The sequence below is a fragment of the Natator depressus genome, chromosome 1, assembly GCF_965152275.1.
Source record: "Natator depressus isolate rNatDep1 chromosome 1, rNatDep2.hap1, whole genome shotgun sequence".
Lineage (NCBI taxonomy): Eukaryota > Metazoa > Chordata > Testudines > Cheloniidae > Natator > Natator depressus.
The window spans coordinates 232175705-232203173 of NC_134234.1; the positions used below are offsets into that span (position 1 = coordinate 232175705).

The following is a 27469-nucleotide window of genomic DNA, read 5'->3' on the forward strand; positions in this document are numbered from 1 at the left end:
ACATACTCTCTCCCTGTTACAGCCACTAAAGCTCCCCAAAACTGGCCAAACTACACTCCACTTTCAGTATGTGCTAGCATGGATGAGTATGTCATGCTGTAGGGTAGCTGTCATAACGCAATATGTAGGATTAGCTCTGCTACATTTCTGCTATGTGACCTTGGGCAAGTGTCTTCATCTCTCCCTGTCTCTGTTTTTCATCCGCTCCACTATCTGTTTTGTCTGCTTACATTAGATTACATGCTTACATGTCTGCTTTGGTGCAGGGATTGTCTCTCACTATAGGTTTGTACAATGCCTCACTCAGTGGGGCTCTGACCTCTGTTGTGGCCTCTAGACGTTATGGTAATAAAAAAGATAATAAAAAAATAAGATGTCTGAACCCACAGAACTATAATTTATCATATAAATGACTTAAATTGTGGCCCCTTCAAATATATAGATTAATCCATTATTTTCAACATGGGCATATCTGAGCTCAGTATAGAGGCCCAGAGTATGAACGTAAGCAGAAAATTGCTCCTATCAAATCAAGCTGAATTAAAATCTGAAATTGCAAATGTTTGACTAAAACAGAACTTTGGTTACTGGACAGGGGTTAATTTTCAACAAATTAGGATTCAGAGCAAAGTCTCTTTTTTGAAGGGACATTATTAACCACTTGTTCAGACACCTCAGCAAGTTCAGTGAGTCGATGACTTGGCAAGTTCAGTAAGTAGACGACAAATTTTCTGTTATAATGCTAATAAAATTGCTCATAAATGCTCATAAAATTTGTTTTCCCCTATATAATTTACTTGGTTAGCAGAGTTTGAATTGGTTTTATTAAAACAGGATTGGCCGTTTTAAGTGGTTTTAAAGAATTTCTTAGTTATGTCTATTTTGCAGGAAATCTCCTTTGTACACAAAAGATTAACTTAAAGTCATCGCATTGTCCATGCAAAATGGTTGTGCCAACTGGTTAAGGTATTGGCATTGACAAGCTCAGTACCTCAGATAGTTGACTGCAAAGAGATGTCTCTAAAAAGCTGAGAGTTCTTAAAGGTATCCTGCAAAGAAATAAAACACAACAAAACTGGGTTTATAAAGATGACCTGAAAGATTTTGTGTTCTGCTTGGGGTTTTAGTTGTTGTTGTTTGGTTTTACATTAGAAATTCAAGTCCTGTCTTCCCAGAAGACTGTAATGGCTGGAAAACTAGTGAAATGATGTCATTTCAACAGTCAGGAAAGTGAAATTTGAGCATTCAAGACAAGAAGAGATCTTTAGTCAGATTAACAAAAACTTTTATTTATTTATTTGTTTTGTCACCACCTATTTAACTTCAATGGCCAATTAACATTTTGGATAAAGGACATCTCTGTTAAAATTCAGCACCCTAAGGCCTTCAATTTAGGTGTAATATCACTCCATAAACATGAGAGAGATACACATCCTCCTCTAAACACAGGAAAAATCATAGTTGGTATTCCTGATACTTTAAGGTAACAATCAAGCAAATGCCCCCTCCCTCCTTCTCCCTACCTTCTTTATACATCATAAAGAAGGTAAAAAGAGTACAAGCCTGATTTTTAAAAAAGGCTTAAATATTTGTTCAAACTAAATGTTTAACATCACCTTTACAGCTTTTAGACTGAAAGCAGTAATCTATTTATCACACTACCAGCCATTTTTAGGGCAAAGTTCTCTTGCTGTTTTGATACAGAAGGGAAATTGCAATGAGAGCTGAACAAATAGAAGGAAAATTATTGGCAATCAGTCATTAGACTTCAAAAGCGAATTTCAATTCACCCATGTTCAGAAAAGTGAATTGCATGTTATGCATTGATTGTTAAATTTGTAATTCAGATTTTAGGTTAGTTACTTAAATCACTGAATGCCTTTTGACAATGGACTTTAGGTAAGGAAGTTACAGAGATCTCTGTAAGTCTGTGTTTGCTTGAGCACCATATGAGTAAGCATTTGGGACATAAAGCAACAAAAACATTTGAAAGCTAGGACTATTATTCACTGTACCCTCCACCCTGTCTCAGGAACATTGCTGGAAATGATATAGTTGGATCACAATTATGACTTTCAGGTGATCATCCCTCCCACTCAGAAACAGATTAAAAGTAACTTTACACAAATAACTTTTAAAAAATACAGATTAGAATTATTAATAGTTGTGCTTCAAAGGCAGGTAATAAATACTAATTAAGGGCAAAATTGCCATTTTACAGACTGTCCCATATGTAGGACAGTACGTTGTGATGCCCCAAGAGGAGACCAGAAAGCTGATTGTGATTCTGAATCATAATCTGTCTCCTGGTTTCCTTCTGCTCCAGCAGGGGCCAACCCCATAGCTAGCATAGTGCAGCTGAACTGGTTGGCAGAACCAAGGATCCACCCATTACCTGCCCCATACTGCCTGTTCTCCACCCACATATCTGGGGAGGAAGGGCATAGTGGCCTCCGGGAGACTACTGTCACCTACATACTGCTACCCATGCTATGACATGCTGTATGTGCCACAGTCTGCATAAGACAAAGCATACATTTTCTCATGATCAGATTCAGCAAATACATGTTCAGCCTAATAAACACAGTTTAATTCTTTGCACTGTTGTTATAACCATGTTTGTCTAGTATATTAGAGACACAAGATGGGTGAGGTAATAGCTTTTATTTGACCAAGTTCTGTTGGTGAAAGAGACAAGCTTTCGAGCTACACAGAGCTCTTCTTCACCTTACCCACTTTGTCTCTCTGCAATTTAATCCTGGCAGTGGAATAAAATTTGCAAGTAGATAGGTTTGCCTTACAAAATAAAAAACAAACAGCATTTATTCTACTATGCTACTGGTCTAAAATGCTGGAGCACTTGCATTAGTTAGTGCAAATAGTTAAACGAATGTTATAATACTGTATAGCTTCATTAAAGGCTGAACATGAAGAGATGAAAGCTGGACTGTAATATGAGTTAATGCTAGTGAATCAGCCAAGAATCAAGGTAATGAAGAAATACATTTGAAAGGATTAACATTGCTGTGGAATTTACCGTTCCATGAGGTCGATCCTGTGGGATTCAAGAGGAAGACTGTGAAAGAGCAGGTGAGTGCCACTGGTAGGTCTACTGGAGGCTGTTTCTTTTTTTCAGTTGTGATCCAGTAAGGTAAAGTAGGTTGAGAGGAGCAGCTGCTGCGAGATGGGAAAACCAGAATACATCATAAGGCAGAGTATAAGAGATGAAGGAGATGAACTGATAAATCCACATCCATTCCTGGTGTAAGTGTAACCCACACACCTCCTGGGTGTGGTGTTCTGTCCCATCTAGTGGCACTGAGACCACTTAGAGCAGCGGTGGGCGAACTTTTTGGCCTGAGGGCCACATCGGGGAATGGAAATTGTATGGCGGGCCATGAATGCTCACGAAACTGGAGGTAGGGGTGCGGGAGGGGGTGCGGGCTCTGACTGGGGGTGTGGGCTCTGGGGTAGGGCCAGAAATGAGGAGTTCAGGGTGCGGGAGCGGGCTCTGAGTTGGGGTGTGGGGGGAGGTGAGGACTCTAGGGTAGGGCTGGGGATGAGGGTTTTGGGATGCAGGAGGGGGTTCCAGGCTGGGACCAAGGGGTTCCGAGGGGGGATCAGGGCTGCGGCAGGGGGTTGGGGCATGGGGGAAGGGTGTGAGGGCTCCGTCTGGGGGTGCGGGCTCTGGGGTGGGGCTGGGGATGAGGGGCTTGGGGCACAAGAGGGGGCTCTGGGCTGTGAGCGAGGGTGGGAGGGGGGATCAGGGCTATGGCAGGGGATTGGGGTGGGGAGGGGGGCTCAGGAGTGCAGGCTCCAGGTGTTGCTTACTGCAAGCAGCTCTTGGAAGCATGTCCCTTCTCCAGCTCCGAGGCACAGCCAGGCGGCTCTGCATGCTGCCTTGTCCGCAGGCGCCATCCCTGTAGCTCCCATTGGCCAAGAACCGTGGCCAGTGGGAGCTGCGGGGGTGGCGCCTGCGGATAGGGCAGCGAGCAGAGCCACCTGGCCACGCCTCCATATACAACGTAGGAGTCAGAAGGGGGTCATGCTGGCTGCTTCCTGGGACCCGCGCGAAGTGGGGCAAGCACCCGACCCCACTCCCCCGGCTGGAGTGCCGGAGCAGGGCAAATGCCCAACGCTGCTCCCTAGCGGGAGCTGAGGCTCAAATTAAATGGTCTGATGGGCCTGATGTGGCCTGCGGGCCATAGTTTGCCCACCCCTGATTTAGAGAGAGATTAATCAGTGTGCTCTACAGTCTTAGCTAACAACAGTATGGCTTTTAGCTCATGCAGTAGAGGCTCATGCACTAAACTCCAGAGGCCCTAGGTTCAATCCCGGCCCCTGACGATCGGGGTCTATCAGTGTTACAACTGGGGGCTTGTCTGGGATTTCAGCTGGGAAGTCTCTGAAGCTTGGGACGCACTTCCTCAGCTAAGGCTCTTATGTATGTAACTCTTACACTACCTGGGTGTTGTGTTCTGTTCCATCTCAGGGCACTGAGATAACTTAGAGATTAATGAGTATGCTCTACACTGTATGGCTTTTAGCTCATGCAGTAGAGGCTCATGCACTAAGCTCCAGAGGACCCAGGTTCTATCCCACCCGCTGCTGCTGGCCTTACATAAGGTGGGGCCTGGCTCAACTCTAGCTTACTCTTATTTTGTTCACATTCCCTCCCTTACAGCCAGTAGGTAACTGTATTATATAACTTGAGTTAATGAAGCCCTTTCATAGACTCATAGACTTTAAGGCCAGAAAGGATCGTCATGATCGTCTAGTCTGATCTCCTGCATATTGCAGGCCACGGAACCTCACCCATCCACTCCTGTAATAGACCCCTAATCTCTGGCTGAGTTACTGAAGTCCATGATTTCAAGACTTCAAGTTACAGAGAATCCACCATTTACACTAGTATAAACCTACAAGTGACCCGTGCCTCATGCTGCAGAGGAAGGCGATCTTTGACAATAGTCATTAAAGGAAAATTCCTTCAATTCTGGCATTTTCTCTGCTTCACTCTGGCTTTCTGTTGTAGTTAAATCTCAAACACTCAGGGGCTTTTCCAGATCAGTGGTGCCCCAGATTGTATTGCCCTTTCTCCTCTCACACCTTGGAGAAGTCCCAGAATGCATGAGATTTGAAGACAGCAGCTGGCTTAGCAGAGCTGCTAGATCTACTAAAATACCAGGAAGAATCAGTAAAGGTAGGAGGCTCTTTGGGAAACGAATCAAGTAGAGTGGAATACTTATCAAAATTTTTATGGGAAAACTGTTTCTGGTTCAGTTCAGTTCAATGTTTTAGGACAGTTCAGAGTTTTTTTGTCTCCTCCTTCCCCCATACAACTTGAAACCAAGAGATTAGGTCCTAATCTAGCTTCCATTAAACTTAATAGAAAAACTTCCATTGCCTTAAATGGGAAGTTGGATTGGGGCCATAGTAGCATTCAGAACAGGACTAGATGACATTGATATGGCTAATAAGAACATGCATAGTTACATTTGATAGGATAAAAAAATCATGACGGATAGAAACCTTTGTGCTTTACCGTATGCCTTAACCACGCATTGACAGTGGTTGGGAAGAAACATCCTGTATGAGCAGGTTAATATATAATTGTCCATAATAGGGTTTTGCTCCTTCCTCCAAAGACTCTGGTACTGGCTATTATTGGAGACAGGATAGCAGAATGCATGAACATAGACTCCGGCTTTGAGCTGGTAGGTAGCCAATCTTCCTTCTCTATTGTGCACATGTAGGGTGACCAGATAGCAAGTGTGAAAAATCAGGACGGGGCTGGGTAATAGGAGCCCATATAAAAAAAAGCCCCAAATATCGGGACTGTCCCTATAAAATCGGGACATCTGGTCACTCTATGCACATGATCACTTCACAAGTGAGCCCCAGAGACCATCAACCAAGGGCCTGATCCTGCTAGGGCAGAGTGCAGGCATCTGCATGCCTTTAATCGCCATTGAAGTCAATGGGTGGTTATTATCTCATAGGCGGTGGCCAGTACCTTGGAGTTTTGAGTTTCATGTCTTAAAATTTCTAAATTAGAAAAGTTTATAATTCATTTCCATAATGGCCTAATTTTTTATCTATGTATTTATTTAATTGTGCTCATTATTTTGAATGGAAACTGCTCCAGTTTAGTGACATTATTGAATCTCAGAAGGATTCTGTTGCATTTTTTGTTGAATATTCTGTTGAATATTCCTTTACTATGCTTTCTTTTCTTTCTTTTATACAATAGTAGCATCATCAGAAATTTTCACAAGCAAACATCCAGAGCCACCTTAAAAAAGCAACATGAAAGAAACTAAGAAACCAGCTGCAACTGAGAAATTCTGCTGTATTTCCAAGTTTAAGGTAATCTTTTAATTATTTTATTTATTTATACACACAGTTGTTGTAGCTGCTTGCCTCTAGGTTAAAAGTTATAAACCAATGGAATTGTCAAAGGTAGGAAGCACTGATTATTTTAAAGCTCACAGTTAACTATAAAGTTCAAACATAGTTTACTGTAAAATGTTGTTTAATGTCCATCACCTTAAGCTCTGTGATACACTGGAGGAAGCACTTGAAAGCTCCTTGTTAAAACTCCCCTCCAAACTGAAGGAGGGACTGAGAGGATTTCCCTTGCTCTGCTATAGACACCTCATTTCTGGAAACTGCTAAAGGATTCTTGGCAAAGGTGACATACTTGCGATGAGCTAATATTTTGCTTTGAATATACTGAATTGTATTTAGTGGCTTCATTTTGTGTTAGTATTTCATAGTCAGTTTGTTACTAGTGTTTCCTACACTTGAATATGATCATTAAAAGTTTGGAAGTTACTTAAAAATATTCTCATTTTTGTTTCATGTTTACTTAGTAATACCCCCAGATGTAAAGGCATCACTCAGCAAATGAGAGCATTTATATTTAAATAATCTCTTATCAATTACTAAACATTACTTGAAAAAAGGACATATTATTATTTACCATATTTTAAATTTACTAACTTTGGGCCAGATTGTGAACCCTGCTCACATGGGAGAGTAGTTACTCACACAAGTAGTCCTCTCAAAGCCAATGGGACCGCTCCTGGGAGTAACTGATGACCCACATGAGTAAAGCCAAAGGCCTTTCAGGTCACTTGGTTGGGGTTCTTTTTCTTTTGGTGCATGTATTTATTCAGTCCCGCAGATGGCACTCTTGCAACAAACATCTGCTCAGTGGGGAAATTCCTGCACCTAGATTGTCTAAAAACGAACCTCAATCACATCCTTGGCTGTAGAACTCCATGTTAAGTAGTGTCTGGTGAAGAATGGGGATCTGAGGGTTCTGAAGGATGAACAGCAATGATAACACAGATGTATGTGAACAGGTGGAAGATAAAAACCTGCTCTCCTTATTCATGGATGTAGTCCCACTGAAGTCAGAACACTATGCGCAAGTACAGCAAGTACGCAAGTATAAGCATATGGAGTTGAATTCATATTTAGTTCAAAACTGCAGGACTATGTATTTGCTTTCACTAGAAACACAACGTTGTTGGAAAAAGTAGCTATGAAGTATGCCTAAATCTCCATACTCTTGTTAATTTGTGTGTGTATTCTTCTCTTCTTCTCCCAGGTATTTCTGCTGGCATCATCATTTGCATATCTAGCTAAAACTATGTCTGGGGCTTACATGAATAGCATGCTCACACAGATAGAGAGAAGATTTAATATTCCAGCCTCTCTGGTGGGCATTATTAATGGAAGCTTTGAAATTGGTAATCATTTATTTTAATATTCTTTGACAAAACAGTATTTTTCCACAGCTGGGGTGGGGGGCTATTTCGGCTCTTCCCTTTCTTCATTAGTTTGTCTGGTTTTGCAGCCATTGTGTGACCTGTAGATGTGTCTGTGACCAGATCCTATAAACTGTTACTCGTGTATTTAGGCCCATTGAAATCAATAGGACCATTTATGTGACAAAGGGAATGCAGATGCAAACTCTGGTTCGACTAGCTTGATCTGCTTAGGAGCTGCCAAAGAACACCTGACTGTTATATTTTGCCAATAGAACATCCAGTTTAACACCAGAGATACTATTTAACATTTATATGGCACTGTTCATCAGCAGATCTCAAAATTCTTTACCCTGGTAAGTATTCTTATCCTTATTTTACAGGTGGGCAGATCTTAAAGGAGTAAAAAGCTGTAAAAACATACTTCTGTAACTAAAGTTTGAAGATTTGACTCTGAACAGACAGGGAGCAGATCCATTGAGAAAGAAGGGTCTATTTTTGGGTCACTTTTCAGAAAACAACTATATACACTTTAATGCTTAAGAGCAGGATTGTCCCCCGGAATTGTGGCACCCTCCTGACTCCTCTTTCTGGCTACCTGCCTCATAGATCATAGGGCTAAGGGAGAGTAGCCCCTGCTGGGGCCACTATTCCATCTCCTACACCAGTGAGTGGGGAGTGAGAGAGCAGGGGGAGGGAACGGACCGACCCCTGCCTCCACAAAAGGTATAGATCAAAGGGCAAGCCTCGAGGAAAGGGCACTCGGTAGCTGAGCTGCTACAGGAGCAGACCAGGAACCAGACTTTGACTCTAAAAGGATATACTTTACAGTGTAGGTCCTGATTACCCCTTGCTTCGGGGGAGGGGGGAGAGGAAGAAATCTGCATTAGCCCTATAACTGGCACAGATTACTTCCCCTGGAATGCCGGCTCATTGATGCTGGCTGATGCAATGGTGGGGGATGGAGCCAAGGATCCTTCCACTTCTCTCCCTTACCTGCCCACTCTGCAGTGCAGGCCCATAAGGCAGCTCAGAATAGAGCCCTTGGAGGGAGGGACCTCTGAGGGACTTACAGACCCACCCAGGATAGTCTCATGCTTTTGAAATAACAAAGGAAATTGTCAAAATTACTGATGCTGGGTCTAAAAAGGTGATGGTTTTAAACCAATTAGCCCCTGGTATTAATATGAACACGTAACAGAAAAGACTTGTGGATATTGTCATCTTGATTGATTTAAAATTTCAGGATTAAAATAATCTTAATATGTAATGTAATGAACTCAATAGGAATGCTCCAATGTAGAAAGTTGCACCCATACTTAAGTATAAATGGGACTTTTGAGTGTTACACCTGGCTCAATGCAGTTTGACTATCGATTATATATAAAAAGGATATGCCAGCATTTCTTGCACCTTTCTCGGACACAGCTGGCACTGGCCATTGGCAGAGACTCCATACTGGACTAGATGGACACATGATTTAACCCAGTATGGCAGTTCCTGTGTTTCCAATAAAAAGAAGTATGTCTTAACAAGTGTGTCAGAAATTATACCTGCCCTGGACCATTTTGGGTCTGATTCTGCTCTTAGTTATACTGGTTATAAATCCAAAGTATAGTAAATCCAGTGAAGTCATAGGAGCTACGTAGGTATAAGATGAATGTGAGTGAGATCAGAATCAAGCTCTTTGAGTCTATTTATATTTTATGATGACATTCAGTACAGTAACCTCATTTTTTCTCCCCTATTAAGTTATTTTTGCAACTAATATAAATGAATCAATTCTTCTCTCTATATGTGTTATCTTGTATTTATTTTCAGTGTTGAAGTACTTAGATTTATATTTCTGCATTTTCCCACATCATTGCATTTATGTGTTAAAATCTGTGCCATAAAATTTGTATACATAGAAAGTGTCCTAAGAGAATAATAACTTACCAAGACATGTACTATCTTGGAGCTGCAGGGCCTAGTTTCTAGAAAACAGTGTTTACAATATATCATAAAGCTTTTCCTCACATGAAATGTTCCCTCTCTAAAGAGAAATGATTTAATGGGGGACTTTCTTTATCCATGTTATTCCTCACAAATCAAGGAAGAAATAAAGGAGATATCAAACTGACTACACTATGTAGTATCCCCATCAGAACTTAGAGAATAATAGATTTTTGAGTTCGGTTTCCAAACAAAAAAATATGCCGGAGGGGTGGGGGGGGGTTGATTAGTTTTGAACAGAATTGAAATGTTGTTTGTTTTTCCTTGCCAAGTGAAAAAAAATGGTTTGTTTAGAAAATGTAGTTTTAAATCAATATTTTGTTTCATTTTAAAACAAACCATTTTGACATTTGAAAATGTTTGGTTTTTAATTGTTTTTCAGCTGAAATTAATAGGTCAATTAGACCCAAATTTGAAAATAGTGCCAGTGCCCTAAAAAATGCATTTTTTGGCAAATTTTTATTTGCTGAATAAATTTCACCCAGCTCTAATTCACATGGATTTCTGTATTCATCCGTGTTTTCTCCATTAACTTGTAATTTACATTTCTCTGAAAGTGCACTGACGGCAGTAATTTAGTACGCAGGTGGTTGTTTTCTTCTTCTGACAGCCTCAGTTGATATTCTCCTCTTTAGTCATAATTTCTACTTTACTTAACATTCTGTTATCAGAATATTTCCTAGTTGGCCTAACCCTTTACGCAAAAACCACAGACGCAAAAACCATAGATGGAAAAGTCTTATTTAATCATCTAGCCAATCCTCTTGCTAGTACAGTAACACCCACATCGGGTAACTTGGCATGTAAATGTGAAAATGAACCATGCTCTTCTTTCTGCAGGAAACTTGTTGATGATAGCATTTGTGAGTTACTTTGGTGCAAAACTTCATAGACCAAGAATAATTACTTTGGGGTGCACAGTTATGTCTTTTGGCTGTCTTTTGATATCACTACCTCATTTTCTCATGGAACGGTGAGTATTTAGCTAAGGATGGACCAGATTGTGGTATGCTTACTCACCTTGAGTAATACGTTATTCCACAAGTGGTCCCAATGAAATCAATAGGACCACTTGTGGAGTAAGGTACGCTCAGCATGAATCAGGGTATCAGAATTTGGTTCTTTTTTTTTTTTTTTTGCAAGGGCTTCAGAAGTTAATAACTACTTCCTAAACACAGATTAACGGTTGGGAGATTCACATCTCTACTGGGCAACCCATAGGTGCTGACTTTTATTTTTCCTTGGGGGTGCTCCAGCCCTGCTCTGCCCCAAGGCCCCTTCCCCACCCTGTTCCCTCCCTGAGGCCCTGCCCTGCCTCTTCCCACCCCCACTGTGCCCCTTCCCTGACGCTCCACCCTCACTCCACCTCTTCCTGCCCCCTCTTCAACCCCACCCACTCACTGCTCTCCGCCTTCCCCCAAGCGCCTCCCGCAGCCACCAAACAGCTGATCAGCAGCACCACCAAACAGCTGTGGCAGGTGGGTGCTGACCACCCGCTATTTTTTTTTCTGTGGGTGCCTGAGCACTGGAGCACCCATGGAGTGAGCGCCTATGGGGCAACCGATGTTCTTCCATTTTGTTTCATCTCCTGATCCGAGTGGGCAGTTGTCACCATGGATGATTACCTCCCTGTTCTGAGATGTCTCAGCAGGGGAAGCTCCAAGTTGCATTGCCCTCTATTGCTATCATATTACGATACCATAGTAGTATTATTAGTATACCTGATTATATTTTCTTGGTCCCGAAGTCTCTTTCTCCTGTATCGCCTGTGTCTGTAATGATGCCTACATCACCTCAAGTCATATCACACATGTACATCACTGACTTGTATCCCCCTCTACAAAATCCTTTTTCATGGCTTCATCTCCTCTGGCCTTGACTGATTCAACTCTTTCCTATATGGATTTCCCACGGCCCAGCTCTCTGGCTGCAGCACAAAGGGAATATAGGTTTCTATTATAGGGTTTCTTTAATCTTCATCTGAAACATCTGATACTGGATTCTGTCAGAAACTGAATACTGGACTGGATAGACCACACGTCTGATCCAGTATGACAGTTTCTTTATTCCAGAGATGACTTTTGGTTAATGAATGGAACATTCAATGAACTTTTGATTCTTATTATATCTAGTAATTCCTTTTCTAAACAGCTTTAATACAAGAGAACAGCTTTATGAGCTGGATCTGATATATTCTCTCTTTAATTTGGAAACATTTTACTTTGGCTCAAACAGGTATCAGTATGAAACTGCCCTTTCAGCATTAGAGAATTCTTCATCAAGCATGTCCATGTGTCTCATACATCAAATCCAGTCCTCCACACCTATGGAGAAACAATCAGCAGGTGTGTCTCTTTCTGTGTCTAGTGCTCCTTTTTTGCTTAATTACTTTTGTAGGTTTTGAGTAGGCTGCATGTGTTTCATTAATGCTTTTTCTAGGGCTCAAGGTTAGGTATAAAAAGCTGCAGAACTCGGGCAGTTTCCTCTCTTTAGTCTTTTTCTTTAGGGCAGTGTAATAGTCTGTGGCCCTAGAGACATTCATGGCTCCATGTGCAGGTCTTATAATGTTCACAGGCATGGGTGGCCCTTCCTTCACTGCCTGATTGTGAGAAAAGCTAACAGAACACAGATTTTGGAAACACTCTCCAGGCTACCTCGCACGAACAAGGCAGCATTGCGAGTGCTGGGAAAATGGGTAAGAGATATAAGAATCCCACCTTGTTGTATCAAGCAGTGGAGAAAAGGAGGAGGAGGAGCAGAGAAGAGAAATAGCATCTACTCCCTTTCAATAGATGGTATGTGTGATGGGGGAGAAACTAGATGCTATAAACTAGGGTCTGTAGCTTATTTTATTGCTTGAAACATGCAAGTACCTTGCCAGTGCCATATTAATGTAAATTAATGATATTGTTATCAAATGGCACTACAGAGACCAATGAAATACTCATGGCATAGCATCCTGCCACTAAGTTATATTTTTGCCATGGTGTTCCATCAATCTATGATAAGGGTGTATCATGGTGATGCAATATTATTATGCAAACTTTGCAATATAAAGACAGGATGTCATTATTTTTTGTTTTTTTGTGGCTCAATTTAATGAAGAACATGGCCTTCAAGCTCTTCATGGTTGTGCATCACTGTTCTGGGACTTAAAGAAAAATGAAAATAATACATGCTAGTTAACAACCACACTTTGTGTTACATATCACCTTTCATCTGAGGATTTAGAGAATTGTTTGCCTCATTTTATGAAGGCAGAATATGCTACACAGAGAAGTTAAACAGTTTGCCTAGGTTATACAGCAAATCAGTATGCAAGTAAGGAATATAACCCAGAAGTCCTTATTCCAAGTCATTTGCTTTGGGCAAATTATTTTGGTTTCACTATGAACACTGTTAGATTTGCATAGCTCTGTATGAATTTTCAGCCTAAGTTTTCATTTTAAGTGATATCACAAAATATTGGTTTTATATAACTGTAAACTGAATCTTCTGACAAGGTTATTGAATTTTGAGCTAGCTCAGCCCAGTAGTTTCAAGGTGGCATCAATTTTGGGAACCTTAAGTCAGATCTTGAAAGGCAAAAAAGCTTTCAGAAGGGCTGATAGAAAAATTTCAAGTGAAACATTTTCATATTGGAAAATGAGATGTTTTTAAAATCAATTTTCTGCAGGAAAAGATAATCTTCAGCAAATTTTCCATCAGGAATATTGAAACAAAATGCTTCATTTCAGGGAGTTCAACCCAAAACAGTGAGCACAGCAAGTCAGCCACAGGGAGAGACCATTGGGGTATCACGGGAGATGGTGTGTAGCCAGGTAGCAGTACCCATAGGAAAGAATCAGAAAAGAGGTTTTCCTGTTTTGTGTTGGTTTGGAACTGTCAAAATGTTTCATTTTGATCAAAAATGTCAAAATATAATGCACCATTTCCAAACTGAAATTTTCTACAACTTTTTTTATTTTAAGAAAAATTTTGATATTTTGTACTCATTTGGGATGAAAACAAATGGTGAAATATCCTTATGTTCCATGGGACAGATATGCTGTTTTTCAATCATCTCTTACTTTTGGTTCACAAAGGTGTTTTTTTGTCATTTTAAGGATACACTTCTATTCCATGAATTATCTAGGGGTCAAATTCTGCCAGGCCTTTATGCAGGTAAACAGCAATTTTGGAGGAGGAAGAGATGGTGCAAGGACCTTCACCTAAAGGCCAGGCAGAATTTCAGAATCTTGTACTCACAAGAATGCAGGCACCATTGTCTGCTACTGACCTCAAAGTTACAGTGGCCCAGTAGGTGGAGAGGAGGGAAAGATCTGGCCTAGGCAGTGACCAACACTCCTGACTGCGTGGAGGGAGTAAGTTGCACTCCATAAAGTGATGTAGCAGCAGGCATAATGCCTCTGAGGCAAACTCTTTACCAGTTCTCTTACTGGGTTACTATGTATGACTCCTCATTGCCCCATTCTCTGGGTGGGCCTATAAGGCCCTATTAAACCCTAAGTGGTGAGATGGCTTTTCATATTCATTTCTCTTTGTAGAAAATATTTCATTTCCAGGCAACATTAAAACCACTAATACAGGTTTCTTGTTTTATTCACAGAGTGCGAACAAAAGTCTGGGTCCTTGATGTGGGTGTTTGTGTTGGTAGGAAACATGATACGAGGCATTGGTGAAACTCCCATCATGCCGTTAGTCATTTCATATGTGGAGGATTTTTCCAAAGCAGAAAATTCACCTTTTTACATAGGTATATCTTCAAGTGCTCAACATTGTTGTGTCATGTGCTGGCTTAAAAAAAACAAAAAAAACCACCCCCGCCCACCCTTTTTGGCTCTTCAAGGTAAATAGTGCACCAAAATTCTTTTTATTTATTTACCTAGTAGTCAGAGGTGGGTGCACACTCGAGAAAAATGTCATTCAACTATCAGTTCAAATGTTTAAATGAATTTGAACGTTCATTGATTGTATTTGCACCCATGAAGGCTGGGATCCATTGAGAATCAACTGAGCAGACCCCTGAGCGTAGGTGGAGCACCACTTAAATCAATGGAGCTCTGCCTGGGTCTAGGGATTTACCCTTGTGCCCTTTAGCATTCGCTTTCTTTAAATATTCTAGTGAAAAAGTTACTTGGTTGGTATATTTGACTGAACAAAAAACAGAGGGCTTGATCCAAAGCCCATTAAAATCAATGGAAAGACTCAGGCCCATGAAGCACATATAGGAGAACAGGGACAGCAAGTGAATTTCAGATTTATAAGCAAGCAGCCCTGATATTAAGTGTCAACCAGAGAACAAAGTATGCTAGGGCACTTATAGAATCATAGAAGTGTAGGACTGTCAGGGACCTCATCTAGGTTCAGTCCCCTGCATGCCAGGCAGGACTAAGCAATAACTAGACCTCTCCTGACAGGTGTTTGTCTAACTTTTTCTTAATAACCTCCAATGACGGAGACTCCAAAACCTCCCTAGGAAGTTTGTTCCAGTGCTTAACCACCCTGACAGTTAGGAAGTTTTCCTAATGTCGAATCTAAACCTCCCTTGCTGCAATTTAAACCCATTGCTTCTTGTCCTTTCCTCAGAGGTTAATGAGAACAATTTCTCACTTTCCTCCTTGTAACAACCTTTTACGTATTTAAAAACTGTTGTCACGTTTCCCCCCATTTGTCTCTTCCCCAGACTAAACAAACCCAATTTTTCCAATCTTTCCTTGTATGTCATATTTTCTAGACCGTTCATCATTATTATTGTTCTTCTCTGGACTTTCTCCAGTTTGCCCACATCTTTCCTGAAATGTGGCGCCCAGAACTGGACACAATACTACAGCTGAGGCCTTAGCATGGAGTAGAGTAGAAGCAAGTCAGCGACAGAGCTGGGAATAGAACCCAGGAGTTCTGACTCAAAGTCCACTGCATTAACCACTAGACAACACTCCCTTCCTGTGTGCCCAGTCAATTGAACTGGGCTAAAAACAAAACTATTTTCCATGAAAATAACTCTCTGTAGGTCTAATTTTGTGTATTTTCCCCCTTTCCCAATTTTAGGGTGCCTACAGATAGCAGCTGTGATAGGTCCTTTTATTGGTTTCATGTTGGGATCATATTGTGCACAGCTGTATGTGGATCTGGGATTCACAGATATAGGTAATGAACTAATATATATAAATAAAATTTGTATGTATTAATCAACAGGGATGATTTGTGTATATCTCAGCATCAACTGCACTTGTAGTTTTCTGCCAGTTTGCTACTAATAGTTTTCTGATGGAAAATCATATGTTGTTCAGTTCAACAAAATCACCTGAATTCAAACATGAGTGAAAGAATCTGTCAAACAGATCATCTGGTAAATTATTCTGTCATCTGAGATAGTTTAAGAGTAAAAAAAAAACATATTCAATAAAGAACACCCAGATTTGGCAGATAAATTATTTGCATAAAAAAGAGATATTGGTGACCTCCACAAGCCTCATTTTAAGAGGTACTTTGAATCTTTCAAACAGTTTTATTCTATCTTAAATATGAGAAGTAACCAACACAACCAATGACCACAGGGAAAGATAACTCAGAGCTAATCAGATGTGTGTTCCTTTATTTTTAGAGGAGGTGACTATAACACTTACTGATGCCCGTTGGGTTGGGGCATGGTGGCTGGGCATTCTGATTTGTGGATCTGTAAATCTGCTCGCTGGAATACCTTTTTGTTTTCTGCCCAAGTCCCTTCCAAAGGAAGGACAAGCAAGTGAAACTGAGCTATTAAGTAAGATAAATGAATCAAAAGAGAGAGGTGAAACTCAAGCCAAATGGAAAATGCGTGAAATCACTAAAGGTAAGTTAAGCTATCTCCTAAATGTACAATTGTCATTATCTGGTAGAACACATTAAAACCAGCACCATACTAGGTAAGTCTTTCTTTTCTCTATATGATTGGACTCAGTGTGTTTTATAACTAAAGATGGTACCGAGTTGCAACATTCACACAGTGATTTTCAACTCCCCAAAGTATAAGGGTGTTGGATCTGGGATTTTGGATTGGCCCCTTATAGAGATAAATGCCTGCTTTGAAATTGAGATCCAGATTCACCTCCCCACTTCTCCTAAATTTCAGGGGAGTTTTGATCTGGAGTTTTGCTTCCAGCCAACCACTAATTATAACTAGAGCCGGGAAAGACTACTGTACACTGACAAAGTTTAGAAAATGAAACTGAAAAAATCACAGGAAGTTGCAAATCTTAGAGGGTGAAATCCCCGCTCCGCGTTTCCCTAGGCAGAGAACCAGCGCAAGGCCTGTGCGCCACTTAAGTCCCAATTAAATCCTCAAAACAGGACCTACAAGGCACTCAAGTGGTTCATAGGCCTCTGAAAACAGGTGGATTTCACCAGAAAGATTTACTAATTTTTTTTTTTACTGTTGCATGGATATAGATAACAAGCTTTATATTTGTAAATTTCCAGGTTTTCTATATGTGGTATACCTTGTTTTTTCTTTTAATTTCTGTATGTCTTCCAGTTCTTCATATTGACCCTTTAGGAACATAAATAACTAAAATTCATTATAGGAGAAGATTGTCGGAAGAGACTAGTGGTACTGGATGTCCCAATAGAGACATTTTAACAGGCCCTAATTTTTAGAAAGGGCTGAGTACATGCACTCTGAAAAGCTTATCCCTTGAAGGTATCTCAAGATAGGTGCCACTTCACATTCAATGTACCCAAAATCATTAGTTACTTTTGAAAACCTATATTAAATCTTCACTCTGTTAAATACAAGGTCATTTCTTTTCAGTCATGTAGTCCAAAAATCAACAGCCAGTTTTCCTTCCATGAAGTAATCTTTTGACAAAGAAAGGTGCCCATTCCATCACTCAGCATTTCTAGTCCTGCAGTGTTATCTGAGAGCACTTTTCTTTCTATTATCATTCATAGGAGCAGCACTTTTTATTATATTTATGTGGAAGTCCACTGACCCTAAAAATCCCTAATTAAAAGGTGTCTTGGTTTCAAGTGAAAAATCCACTTTGTGTAGTTCAACTTAACACTCCCATCCCTTTCCCAGAATGTTTTGATCCTAGACCATGTGGCATCTACAAACAAGGCAGCCTGCTCATAGCATTTCAGCCATTAGAGACATTTTGCTTTTTTTATTATAAACTAAACAATATTGTGAGACTGATATATTAACCCTCATTTACTGAGATACTAGTCCTCCCTCCCTCAAAGGATACGCTTCAATGAAAAGCGGTGCTCATTTTCGACAAATTGTGGTCATTGTGTTATAAAAGTTTCAGTTTGTTTTGCAAAGTTTCTTGACAGTAGATCAGCACACTAGCTAGTGCAAAAAATTAAACAGAGAGGAATTATTTTTTTTATGGTTTGGATTCTGATTCTGCAAACTTTACTCAAGCATAACTCCCAAAGAAACCCAGTCCCACTAACGTCACTAACGTTTGACTGAATGAGAACTCAGGATCAAGTCCTTAGAAGTGTGGTGGAAGAGACAGTGGTTAGATCCTAGGTAGCCATTATGAGACCAGCAGTGCAGCATTTCAGGAATGCAAAATCTGAAAGAATGATGAGATCTTGTTAGCATGGTACAGTGGGAAGAAGCATTAATATCCATGTGTATTTAATATATGTGGGACATGCTTAAAGAAGTCATAGTTAAAAATGAAATGTATATGAATTCCACAGTGAAAGAAAAATGGACGGAACCAAGAATGCCTGCACGAAAGGAATGAGGACAATAAAAGATCCTGTATTGGAAATGGAGGGGGGGAGAGACTCAAACAAGAAGAGAGTCAATTAAGGTTTTTGTTTAAAAGATGAGGGCAGAAAAACAAACCCGGAACGAGTTAATGCTACCCACATGGTTTATTAGTAACCAGAAGGTTACTAATTTATTATACAAATACATCATGATTTAAAAAAAAGAAAAAGATAAGCACTCAGTTGTGCTTTACAGGCAGTTCCTTGGATTGGGATTGGGGTGTGTGGGGTAGGAGAGGGACATCCTGGGCTAACAAAAGACCCTCCAGGGGACCATTCTGGATGGTGTCAGTTACAGTAGGTCTGTGGCCTCTGACCAATCCCAGCATTGAACTGGATTCAATTTAGGGCCACCTCTGCTTCCCTCCTTCCTCAGCCACAATGAGCAATGTCATCTTGTAAAGCTTCAAAATAATGTGTTACATTCTTCATTCCAGATTTCATCCCATTCCTCCGGAGTCTGTTTCACAACCCAGTTTATATGTTGTTTATATGCATAACTGTGATGCAGTTCAGTGCTTTCATTGGTATGATAACCTTCATGCCAAAATATTTGGAACAACAGTATGGGAAATCTGCATCACAAGCCATCTTTTTAATAGGTACACTCCCATTATATCTCATTTTTGCCTACCAGCTGGTGACTCTGCTGAGGGCTTTATATGATAAAGATTTGCACAACAAGAAAAGCTTTATTTGCTTGTGTCTCCATAGCTGTTTACAATTTACCAGTTATATGCATTGGATATTTTCTTGGAGGCTTTCTAATGAAGAAATTCAAGATAAGTACCATTCAAGCTGCCAACATAGCCTTTTGGATCTCTTTAATTGAATACCTAATCTACTTCGCTGCTTATTTCACGGTCTGTGAAAATTCTCCAGTTGCTGGTCTAACAGTCTCCTATGAAGGGTATGTTCTTTAAATCACAATACTGAAACGATCTGTCATCCCCTTGTAATAAAACAAATATTCTAGTTAGAAATGGGCCAAGGAGTCCACAGTTTGGTTTTGCAAACACAAAACCAGGAACACTTCAGATTCAGGTTCTAATTTATCCAAACCATCAATGTCCAAGAAGGCAAAGGCAGTAAGTTTCTCTCTCCCTCCCCAACTCATCCTCCCACCCTGTATCTAAAACCATAGTGTGGAGAAGTTAGTTAACGCGGTGGGTTAAGTCCACTGAGTACTCTCCTTGGAAGATGATCTACCCTAGGTCTCAAACAAAAGTGAGAATGTAGTGGAAGAGGTGAAAGTGCTGTGAACTGTGTTCATGTGTTCTGAACATTTAAATTAACCTGTTTGCCTCCAGTTTTCTAAAGCTTCCATGCAACAATACAGAAACAAAAATGCACATACAGTTGCATGTCCCACTGGCACTTGTGACTAATACAATCGTATATTCACGTCAGATATTTGCTGGTGTAAGTGGCCAGTTATGTGTCTGGCTGACCATTCACATATGTAATTGCAATAACAGAGGGACATACAGGAGCTTTTTATTTAAATATTATTTTCATGTAGATAACATGGAATGTTTTATCTGCAGTTTCTTGATTTGAAGGTTGCCACGAATCTGTATGTGTGTGCCTGTGTGTATACAAACCTATACTTACATACACACACACACACACACACACACACACGAACAGATGATATAAGCACCATAAGCTATGAAAGTCATGTTGTACAGCAGTCGTAGTATATCTCTGTGGACTGTACAATGTCTCGAGCCAAAAAAATTACACAGAAGAAAGACTAAATTCTAAAGGTCTGACCAATTAATGTTTTATTTAAGAAGTGCAGGGCCGAGTCCTGGAAAAGTTCCTGACCTACCAAGAGAGTTTTATGTAGTCAATGATAAGAAGCTTCTATTGGGGGGTTGTTTTAGGTGGTGGTGATGGTTGTTTTTTAACTCCTTAATTGTTTATTCACCTTTTAAATATATTTCAGAATAGAACAGGTCTCATACATGGAAACAACCCTACTTGCTGACTGTAACAGTGATTGTGATTGCTCAAGTAAAGTGTGGGACCCCGTTTGTGGGAAGAATGGAATAACGTATGTTTCACCTTGTCTTGCTGGTTGTAAAGCTTCAGATGGAACAAGCAAATATATAGTAAGACCTACCAGCTCACATTATGAAATCTAGATAGCATGGTGCAGTGGGATATATACATATACATTTGACGAGGATTTTAAAGAGTGATAATTAGAGATGGGCAAAGTGGTTTGGGTACAGTAAGGACTGACCTGACCCTTTGCCCCAAATCAAACTGACTCTGAAAATTTGAAGCTTGAATTAGTTCAATTAAGTTTAAAGAAAACAAAAGATTGAACAAGCCTCTTTTCTTTTATGGAATAGACAGAAGTGGAAATACCAAAATACCATTTGAGAAGTTATGCCTCTGGTATTTTCCACTTGTCTGAAACCTGGAAGTGCCAGTGTTTAAAGCAGTCTAAAAAAGTGGGGGATCTGTCATAATCTGGACGCAGCATCTTTGGTAAGATAGTGCTGAAAGTCTCAGCAATCAAGTGCAATTTTAATTGGGGCAGGGGTCAGGTCTTTGACCCTTGCACACAGACCCCCACCACCTTTTTAAACACTGGGAAGCACTAGAAATCTCACAAAAATAATAGAATTCTAAAGCAGGGCTATAATGATCTGTAACAGGATGACAGGTTTCAGAGTAGCAGCCGTGTTAGTCTGTATTCGCAAAAAGAAAAGGAGTGCTTGTGGCACCTTAGAGACTAACCAATTTATTTGAGCATAAGCTTTTGTGAGCTACAGCTCACTTCATCGGATGCATAAAGTGGAAAATACAGTGAGGAGATTTATATACACACAGACCATGAAAAAATGGGTGTTTATCATACACATTGTAAGGAGAGTGATCACTTAAGATGAGCTATTACCAGCAGGAGAGTAGGGTGGGGGGAGAGAAAACCTTTTAAAGTGATAATCAAGGTGGGCCATTTCCAGCACATTTCCAGGAGTTAACAAGAACGTCTGAGGAACAGTGGGGGGTGGGGGAAGGGATAAACAAGGGGAAATAGTTTTACTTTGTATAAGGACTCAACCACTCCCAGTCTTTATTCAAGCCTAAGTTAATTGTATCCAATTTGCAAAGTAATTCCAATTCAGCAGTCTCTCATTGGAGTCTGTTTTTGAATTTTTTTTTTGTTGAAGAATAGTCACTTTTCGATCAGAAATCGAGTGACCAGAGAGATTGAAGTGTTCTCCGACTGGTTTATAAATGTTGTAATTCTTGACATCTGATTTGTGTCCATTTATTCGTTTACGTAGAGACTGTCCAGTTTGACCAATGTACATGGCAGAGGGGCATTGCTGGCACATGATGGCATATATCACATTGGTAGATGTGCAGGTGAACGAGCCTCTGATAGTGTGGCTGATGTGATTAGGCCCTGTGATGGTGTCCCCTGAATAGATATGTGGACACAGTTGGCAACGGGCTTTGTTGCAAGGATAGGTTCCTGGGTTAGTGGTTCTGTTGTGTGGTATGTGGTTGCTGGTGAGTATTCGCTACAGGTTGGGGGGCTGTCTGTAGGCAAGGACTGACCTGTCTCCCAAGATTTGAGAGAGTGTTGGGTCATCCTTCAGGATAGGTTGTAGATCCGTGATAATGCATTGGAGGGGTTTTAGTTGGGGACTGAAGGTGACGGCTAGTGGCGTTCTGTTATTTTCTTTGTTAGGCCTGTCCTGTAGTAGGTGACTTCTGGGAACTCTTCTGGCTCTATCAATCTGTTTCTTCACTTCCGCAGGTGGGTATTGTAGTTGTAAGAATGCTTGATAGAGATCTTGTAGGTGTTTGTCTCTGTCTGAGGGGTTGGAGCAAATGCGGTTGTATCGCAGAGCTTGGCTGTAGACAATGGATCGTGTGGTGTGGTCAGGGTGAAAGCTGGAGGCATGTAGGTAGGAATAGCTGTCAGTAGGTTTCCGGTATAGGGTGGTGTTTATGTGACCATCGTTTATTAGCACTGTAGTGTCCAGGAAGTGGATCTCTTGTGTGGACTGGACCAGGCTGAGGTTGATGGTGGGATGGAAATTGTTGAAATCATGGTGGAATTCCTTAAGAGCTTCTTTTCCATTGGTCCAGATGATAAAGATGTCATCAATATAGCACAAGTAGAGTAGGGGCGTTAGGGGACGAGAGCTGAGGAAGCGTTGTTCTAAGTCAGCCATAAAAATGTTTGCAGAGATTGGGAGTGGCTAAGTCATTATGCAAGGTAACCTATTTCCCCTTGTTTTCCTAACACCACCCCCCCCACCCTTCCTCAGACGTTCTTGTTATACCCTGGATTTGTGCTGGAAATGGCCCACCTTGATTATCATACACGTTGTAAGGAGAGTGATCACTTTAGATAAGCTATTACCAACAGGACAGTGGGTTTGTTTTTTGGGGGGGTGGGGTGGGGAGAAAACCTGGATTTGTGCTGGAAATGGCCCACCTTGATTATCTTACACATTGTAAGGAGAGTGATCACTTTACATAAGCTATTACCAGCAGAAGAGTGGGGTGAGGGGAGAGAAAACCTTTTGTAGTGATAAACACCCATTTTTTCATGATTTGTGTGTATAAAAACATCTTCTGTATTTTCCACAGTATGCATCCGATGAAGTGAGCTGTAGCTCACGAAAGCTTATGCTCAAATAAATTGGTTAGTCTCTAAGTTGCCACAAGTCCTCCTTTTCTTTTTGTAACAGGATGGCTAACAAACAAACAGAAGCCCTGATGAGAGGTTATCATCTTAATACGGTAAGAATTTTCCTTAAGGCTTTAGTTATAAATTCTTGCATGCTAGGTGGAACATGACTGAGAATGAGAACTGCAATACAACAAAATAAAACAAAGACAAGAGAAGAGTTTAGAAAGTCTGAGAACCAATAAACATATTTTAAATAACTATGAGATCACACAGAGGGACAGATTTTGATGCCTTACTCTTGATCATTATTCTCTTGCTCTGTGAATTGACTTCATTGGCACCTCACATGGTGTATGATACTACTCAGTGTAAGGGTATTGTAGTCTGGGCCTAAATGATTAAAACCATCTTTTGACAGGTATTTGAAAATTGCACCTGTGTTGCAGCTTCTGGATTTTCATCTGGAAATGTCTCTGCGGTTCTGGGCCAGTGTGATAAAGAAGCAAACTGTGACATGATGCTTCACTACTTTTTAATATTATCACTAGTCTGCAGCTTCATTTATTCCTTAGGAGCCATGCCTGGATATATGGTTTTAATAAGGTACAGTAGAACGCCCTTACTGTAAGCACCCTGCTAGAAATTTTATACTGAGGTCATGCATTCCTATGAGTTGGTGGAGGTTCTCTCTCTTCTTATGCTGATTGTTAGGGCTTATATTTCAGGATAAGCTTTATCAACTTTGGAAGGTGATTTTGCTTCTGCCCAGATTAATGGGAGCTCTTTGAGTCAGTTTACTGAGACACCTTAGCAAGGTGCATAACAACTCTGAATTTACTGATCACATCTGCTCAGCATGCATATAAACGCAGCCCTGATTTAACTCCCAAAGTCTGGTCCTATCTTGCGATGGGCTCATTGCAAAACAGTGGATGGTACTGTGAGGGCAGCCTTTCCTCTGGTCGTTCAAAAGTCTTGGTCAAGAATCTCAAAAAGACCTCCTCTTTCATGAGAGCCACTTAATCAAGGCAATGGACCCCTGTTATTAATGGCCAAGGTAGTTGGATTCTGGTGTAATATGATGCAGAATTTGATTGACAAACCAATGGCAACTTTGTTTCACATTTATATTGCCGACTGTTGTTCAATATACAATGCAATTCTCACGTAGGTCTCTAAAGCCTGAAGAAAAGTCATTTGGTGTGGGTATCCATATACTTGCTTCAAGAGTATTTGGTAAGAAATGTTTTAAACCATGCTGTGAGTGCAAACAAGGACAAATGCAGAGGTTATATTCACAATATGCATCTCCACTTATCTGAAAAAAGAACTGCTGGTACAGGGGGCATGGCCAGGCAAACATGAACTTTGCTTTAGAGCCAGAGGCATCTGGCTGCAAATTAGAGCAACTTTCAGTCTGGGCTAATTTATGCCAGGGACTTGACCAGCCTCCATCTTAAAGCTACCTTGTGCCATTTTCCTCCTGCCAAATGTTCACTGAGTATAGTTCAGCTGGAAGAGATAATCTCTCCCATGGTATCTTAAATATTTCTGTTTGATGAGTGTGGGCAAATGTTGACATATGAATGGCAACTACAGTATGTATTTTTTAAACTGCAGTATAAAGTGCCAAACAAGCATCAAGAAAGAAACTACTTAGGTGGAAATAAGAGAAGGAGGCTAAGGAAAGAGAGACGCTTGTATGAACTATAGAGAAGGGGGCTGATGTAGGAAGAGGGAGGAACTGTGATGGTCCTATATTTATTCCATTAATCTGCAGAAAAGTGTGCTTCTAACATAAACATTGAAAAATGTCTTACTTATCCTCACGGTCACCCCTTTCTCTCCCTTCTAGCTGGAATTCCATCTCCCATTTATTTTGGAGCTTTGATAGACACAACATGTTTGAAATGGGGAACTCTGAGTTGTGGTGGTGAAGGAGCATGTAGGATGTATGACATTGTCACATATAGGTACAGTTTCTTTTGCACACCTATCTATATCTATTCCTCTATACTGTGTTCATCACTATAGTATCTGTTCTATTGATCTTCCTCTAGTTGACAAAGCACAAAATTGGATTATAGATTTGGCCTTAAACATATTCTTCAGTATACACCTATTTCCCCGTTAAGGTTACCTTTGCAAAGTGTTCTGTTTCCATAACAGCTTCTCACCAAAAGTTTCTTGTTATTGCATCATGCCCGTATATTACTGCTTTCATCACAAAGAATCCTAAAATGCTTTATTATGGTACAAGTATTATTTTTTTATTTAATTAATTAATTTATTTGTATTACCATAGTGCCAAAGGGCCCTAGTAATGGACTAGGACCCCATTGTGTTAGGTCTGTACAAACACCTAACAAAAAGACAAGCCTTGCCCCACAGGGCTTCTACCTCTGAAATACAGCTGCTGCTGTTGAGAAAAGTGGCAGCTGTTTAACAGCTGACAACAACATTGCATAACATCTTTGAATAGGAAGTGAAGGACACTGTCTCCAAATGGAACTGCAGGAGTAGTTCAGGTAGAGAGAATGTAGTTTTCCAAGATGGAATTTGTCTAGGATACCATGGCTACAGCCCTCTGTAGTCCTAGAAGAAATGCTGTGAGATCTTTAAAGACCACTTGTATTCAGTTCCTTATTTATGTCTTATTGAAAAAATGGCTCCTTCAGCAGACCACTATCTACCTTTGTTAGGATATTGGTTCAATATAGGCTCAGGAGTACGAATGCCACTTCCTAAATAACCTAAGTATTACCTCATCCATGTACTGATCCAGTGTACATTGAGATCCAAAAGAATCACAGCTCAAGCCATTCGCGTACTTTCAGAGCAGCGAGATTTTACAGTGACAAGAATAAAAAGCTATGCTCTAATGCTGCAAGCAAACATGTTTTTAATGAATCACATCTTTTATTCCAGATGGCTCTACCTGGGACTGCCAGCGATATTACGTGGACTGTCCTACATCCCATGTGTGTTAATTCTCCTTATTTTAAAGAAACAACTTACATCTTCTGAAGAAAAGAGCTTAAATAGTTCACCAATGGCAACGGAGGTCATAGAAGAGCAAAAATGACTGAACAGAGAAGCATTCCAAAAGCTCAGACTTTTGCGGGGGATATCATGAGATAGCCTCATAGTATAAACTTGAGCATATCTTTACTAATGATTGGTGATTGAAACTAGTGAACACTTGGACTGAGACTAATATAATTATTAGGGCTGTCAAGGGATTAAAAATATTAATCGCAACTAATCGTGCGATTAAAAAAATTAATCGCGATTAATTGTGCGATTAATTGCACTGTTAACAATAGAATACCATTTATTTTAAATATTTTGGATGTTTACTACATTTTCAAATATATTGATTTCAATTACAGCACAGAATACAAAGTGTACAGTGCTCACTTTATATTTATTTTTGATTACAAATATTTGCACTGTAAAAAACAAAAAAATTGTATTTTTCAGTTCACCTCATACAAGTACTGTAGTGCAATCTCTTTATCATGAAAGTTGAACTTACAAATGTAGAATTATTTACAAAATAATTGCATTCAAAAATAAAACAATGTAAAACTTTGGAGCCTACAAGTCCACTCAGTCCTACTTCTTGGTTAGCCAACCATTCAGACAAACAAGGTTGGTTACAATTTGCAGGAGATAATGCTGCCTGCTTCTTGTTTACAATATATCACCTGAAACTGATAACAGGCATTCACATGGCATTGTTATAGCTGGCGTTGCACGATATTTATGTGCCAGATGTGCTAAAGATTCATATGTCCCTTCATGCTTCAAGCACCAGAATATATGAATATACGCACCCATGCTGATGATGGGTTCTGCTTGATAATGATCCAAAGCAGAGGAGACTGATGCATTTTCATCATCTGAGTCAGATGCCACGAGCAGAAGGTTGATTTTCTTTTTTGGTGGTTTGGGTTCTGTAGTTTCCACATCCTAGTGTTGCTCTTTTAAGACTTCTAAAAGCATGCTCCACACCTCATCCCTCTCAGATTTTGGATGGCACTTCAGATTCTTAAACCTTGGGTCGAGTGCTGTAGCTATTTTTAGAAATCTCACATCTGTACCTTCTTTGCGTTTTGTCAAATCTGCTGCGAAAGCGTTCTTAAAATGAATATGTGCTGCGTCATCATCCGAGACTGCTATAACATGAAATATATGCAGAATGCGGGTAAAACAGAGCAGCAGACATACAGTTCTCCCCCCAAGGAGTACA

The 27469-nt window shown here is 40.3% G+C and overlaps 1 protein-coding gene across 1 annotated transcript; it reads left to right on the plus strand.

Moving 5' to 3' along the window:
• Nucleotides 1-645: 645 nt before the first annotated feature.
• LOC141976769 (solute carrier organic anion transporter family member 1A2-like) lies at nt 646-26875 on the plus strand. Its single transcript, XM_074937935.1, has 17 exons — nt 646-711; nt 2910-3090; nt 5036-5203; nt 6257-6369; nt 7619-7760; nt 10614-10746; nt 12009-12118; nt 14383-14529; nt 15825-15923; nt 16381-16608; nt 18983-19147; nt 19260-19455; nt 20497-20662; nt 23633-23817; nt 24386-24450; nt 25070-25187; nt 26143-26875. The coding sequence occupies exons 4-17, from the start codon at nt 6310-6312 to the stop codon at nt 26297-26299; spliced, it is 1971 nt and encodes a 656-aa protein (XP_074794036.1). The 5' UTR covers nt 646-711; nt 2910-3090; nt 5036-5203; nt 6257-6309; the 3' UTR covers nt 26300-26875.
• The last annotated feature ends 594 nt before the right edge of the window (nt 26876-27469 follow it).

Excerpts from the sequence above, each read along its gene's own strand:
- LOC141976769 (XM_074937935.1), top strand. The coding sequence starts at position 6,310 with ATGAAAGAAACTAAGAAACCAGCTGCAACTGAGAAATTCTGCTGTATT. Across the intron at positions 6,370-7,618 it reads GCTGTATTTCCAAGTTTAAG|GTATTTCTGCTGGCATCATC; the intron begins GTAATCTTTTAA and ends TTCTTCTCCCAG. Across the intron at positions 19,456-20,496 it reads CTAACAGTCTCCTATGAAGG|AATAGAACAGGTCTCATACA; the intron begins GTATGTTCTTTA and ends AATATATTTCAG.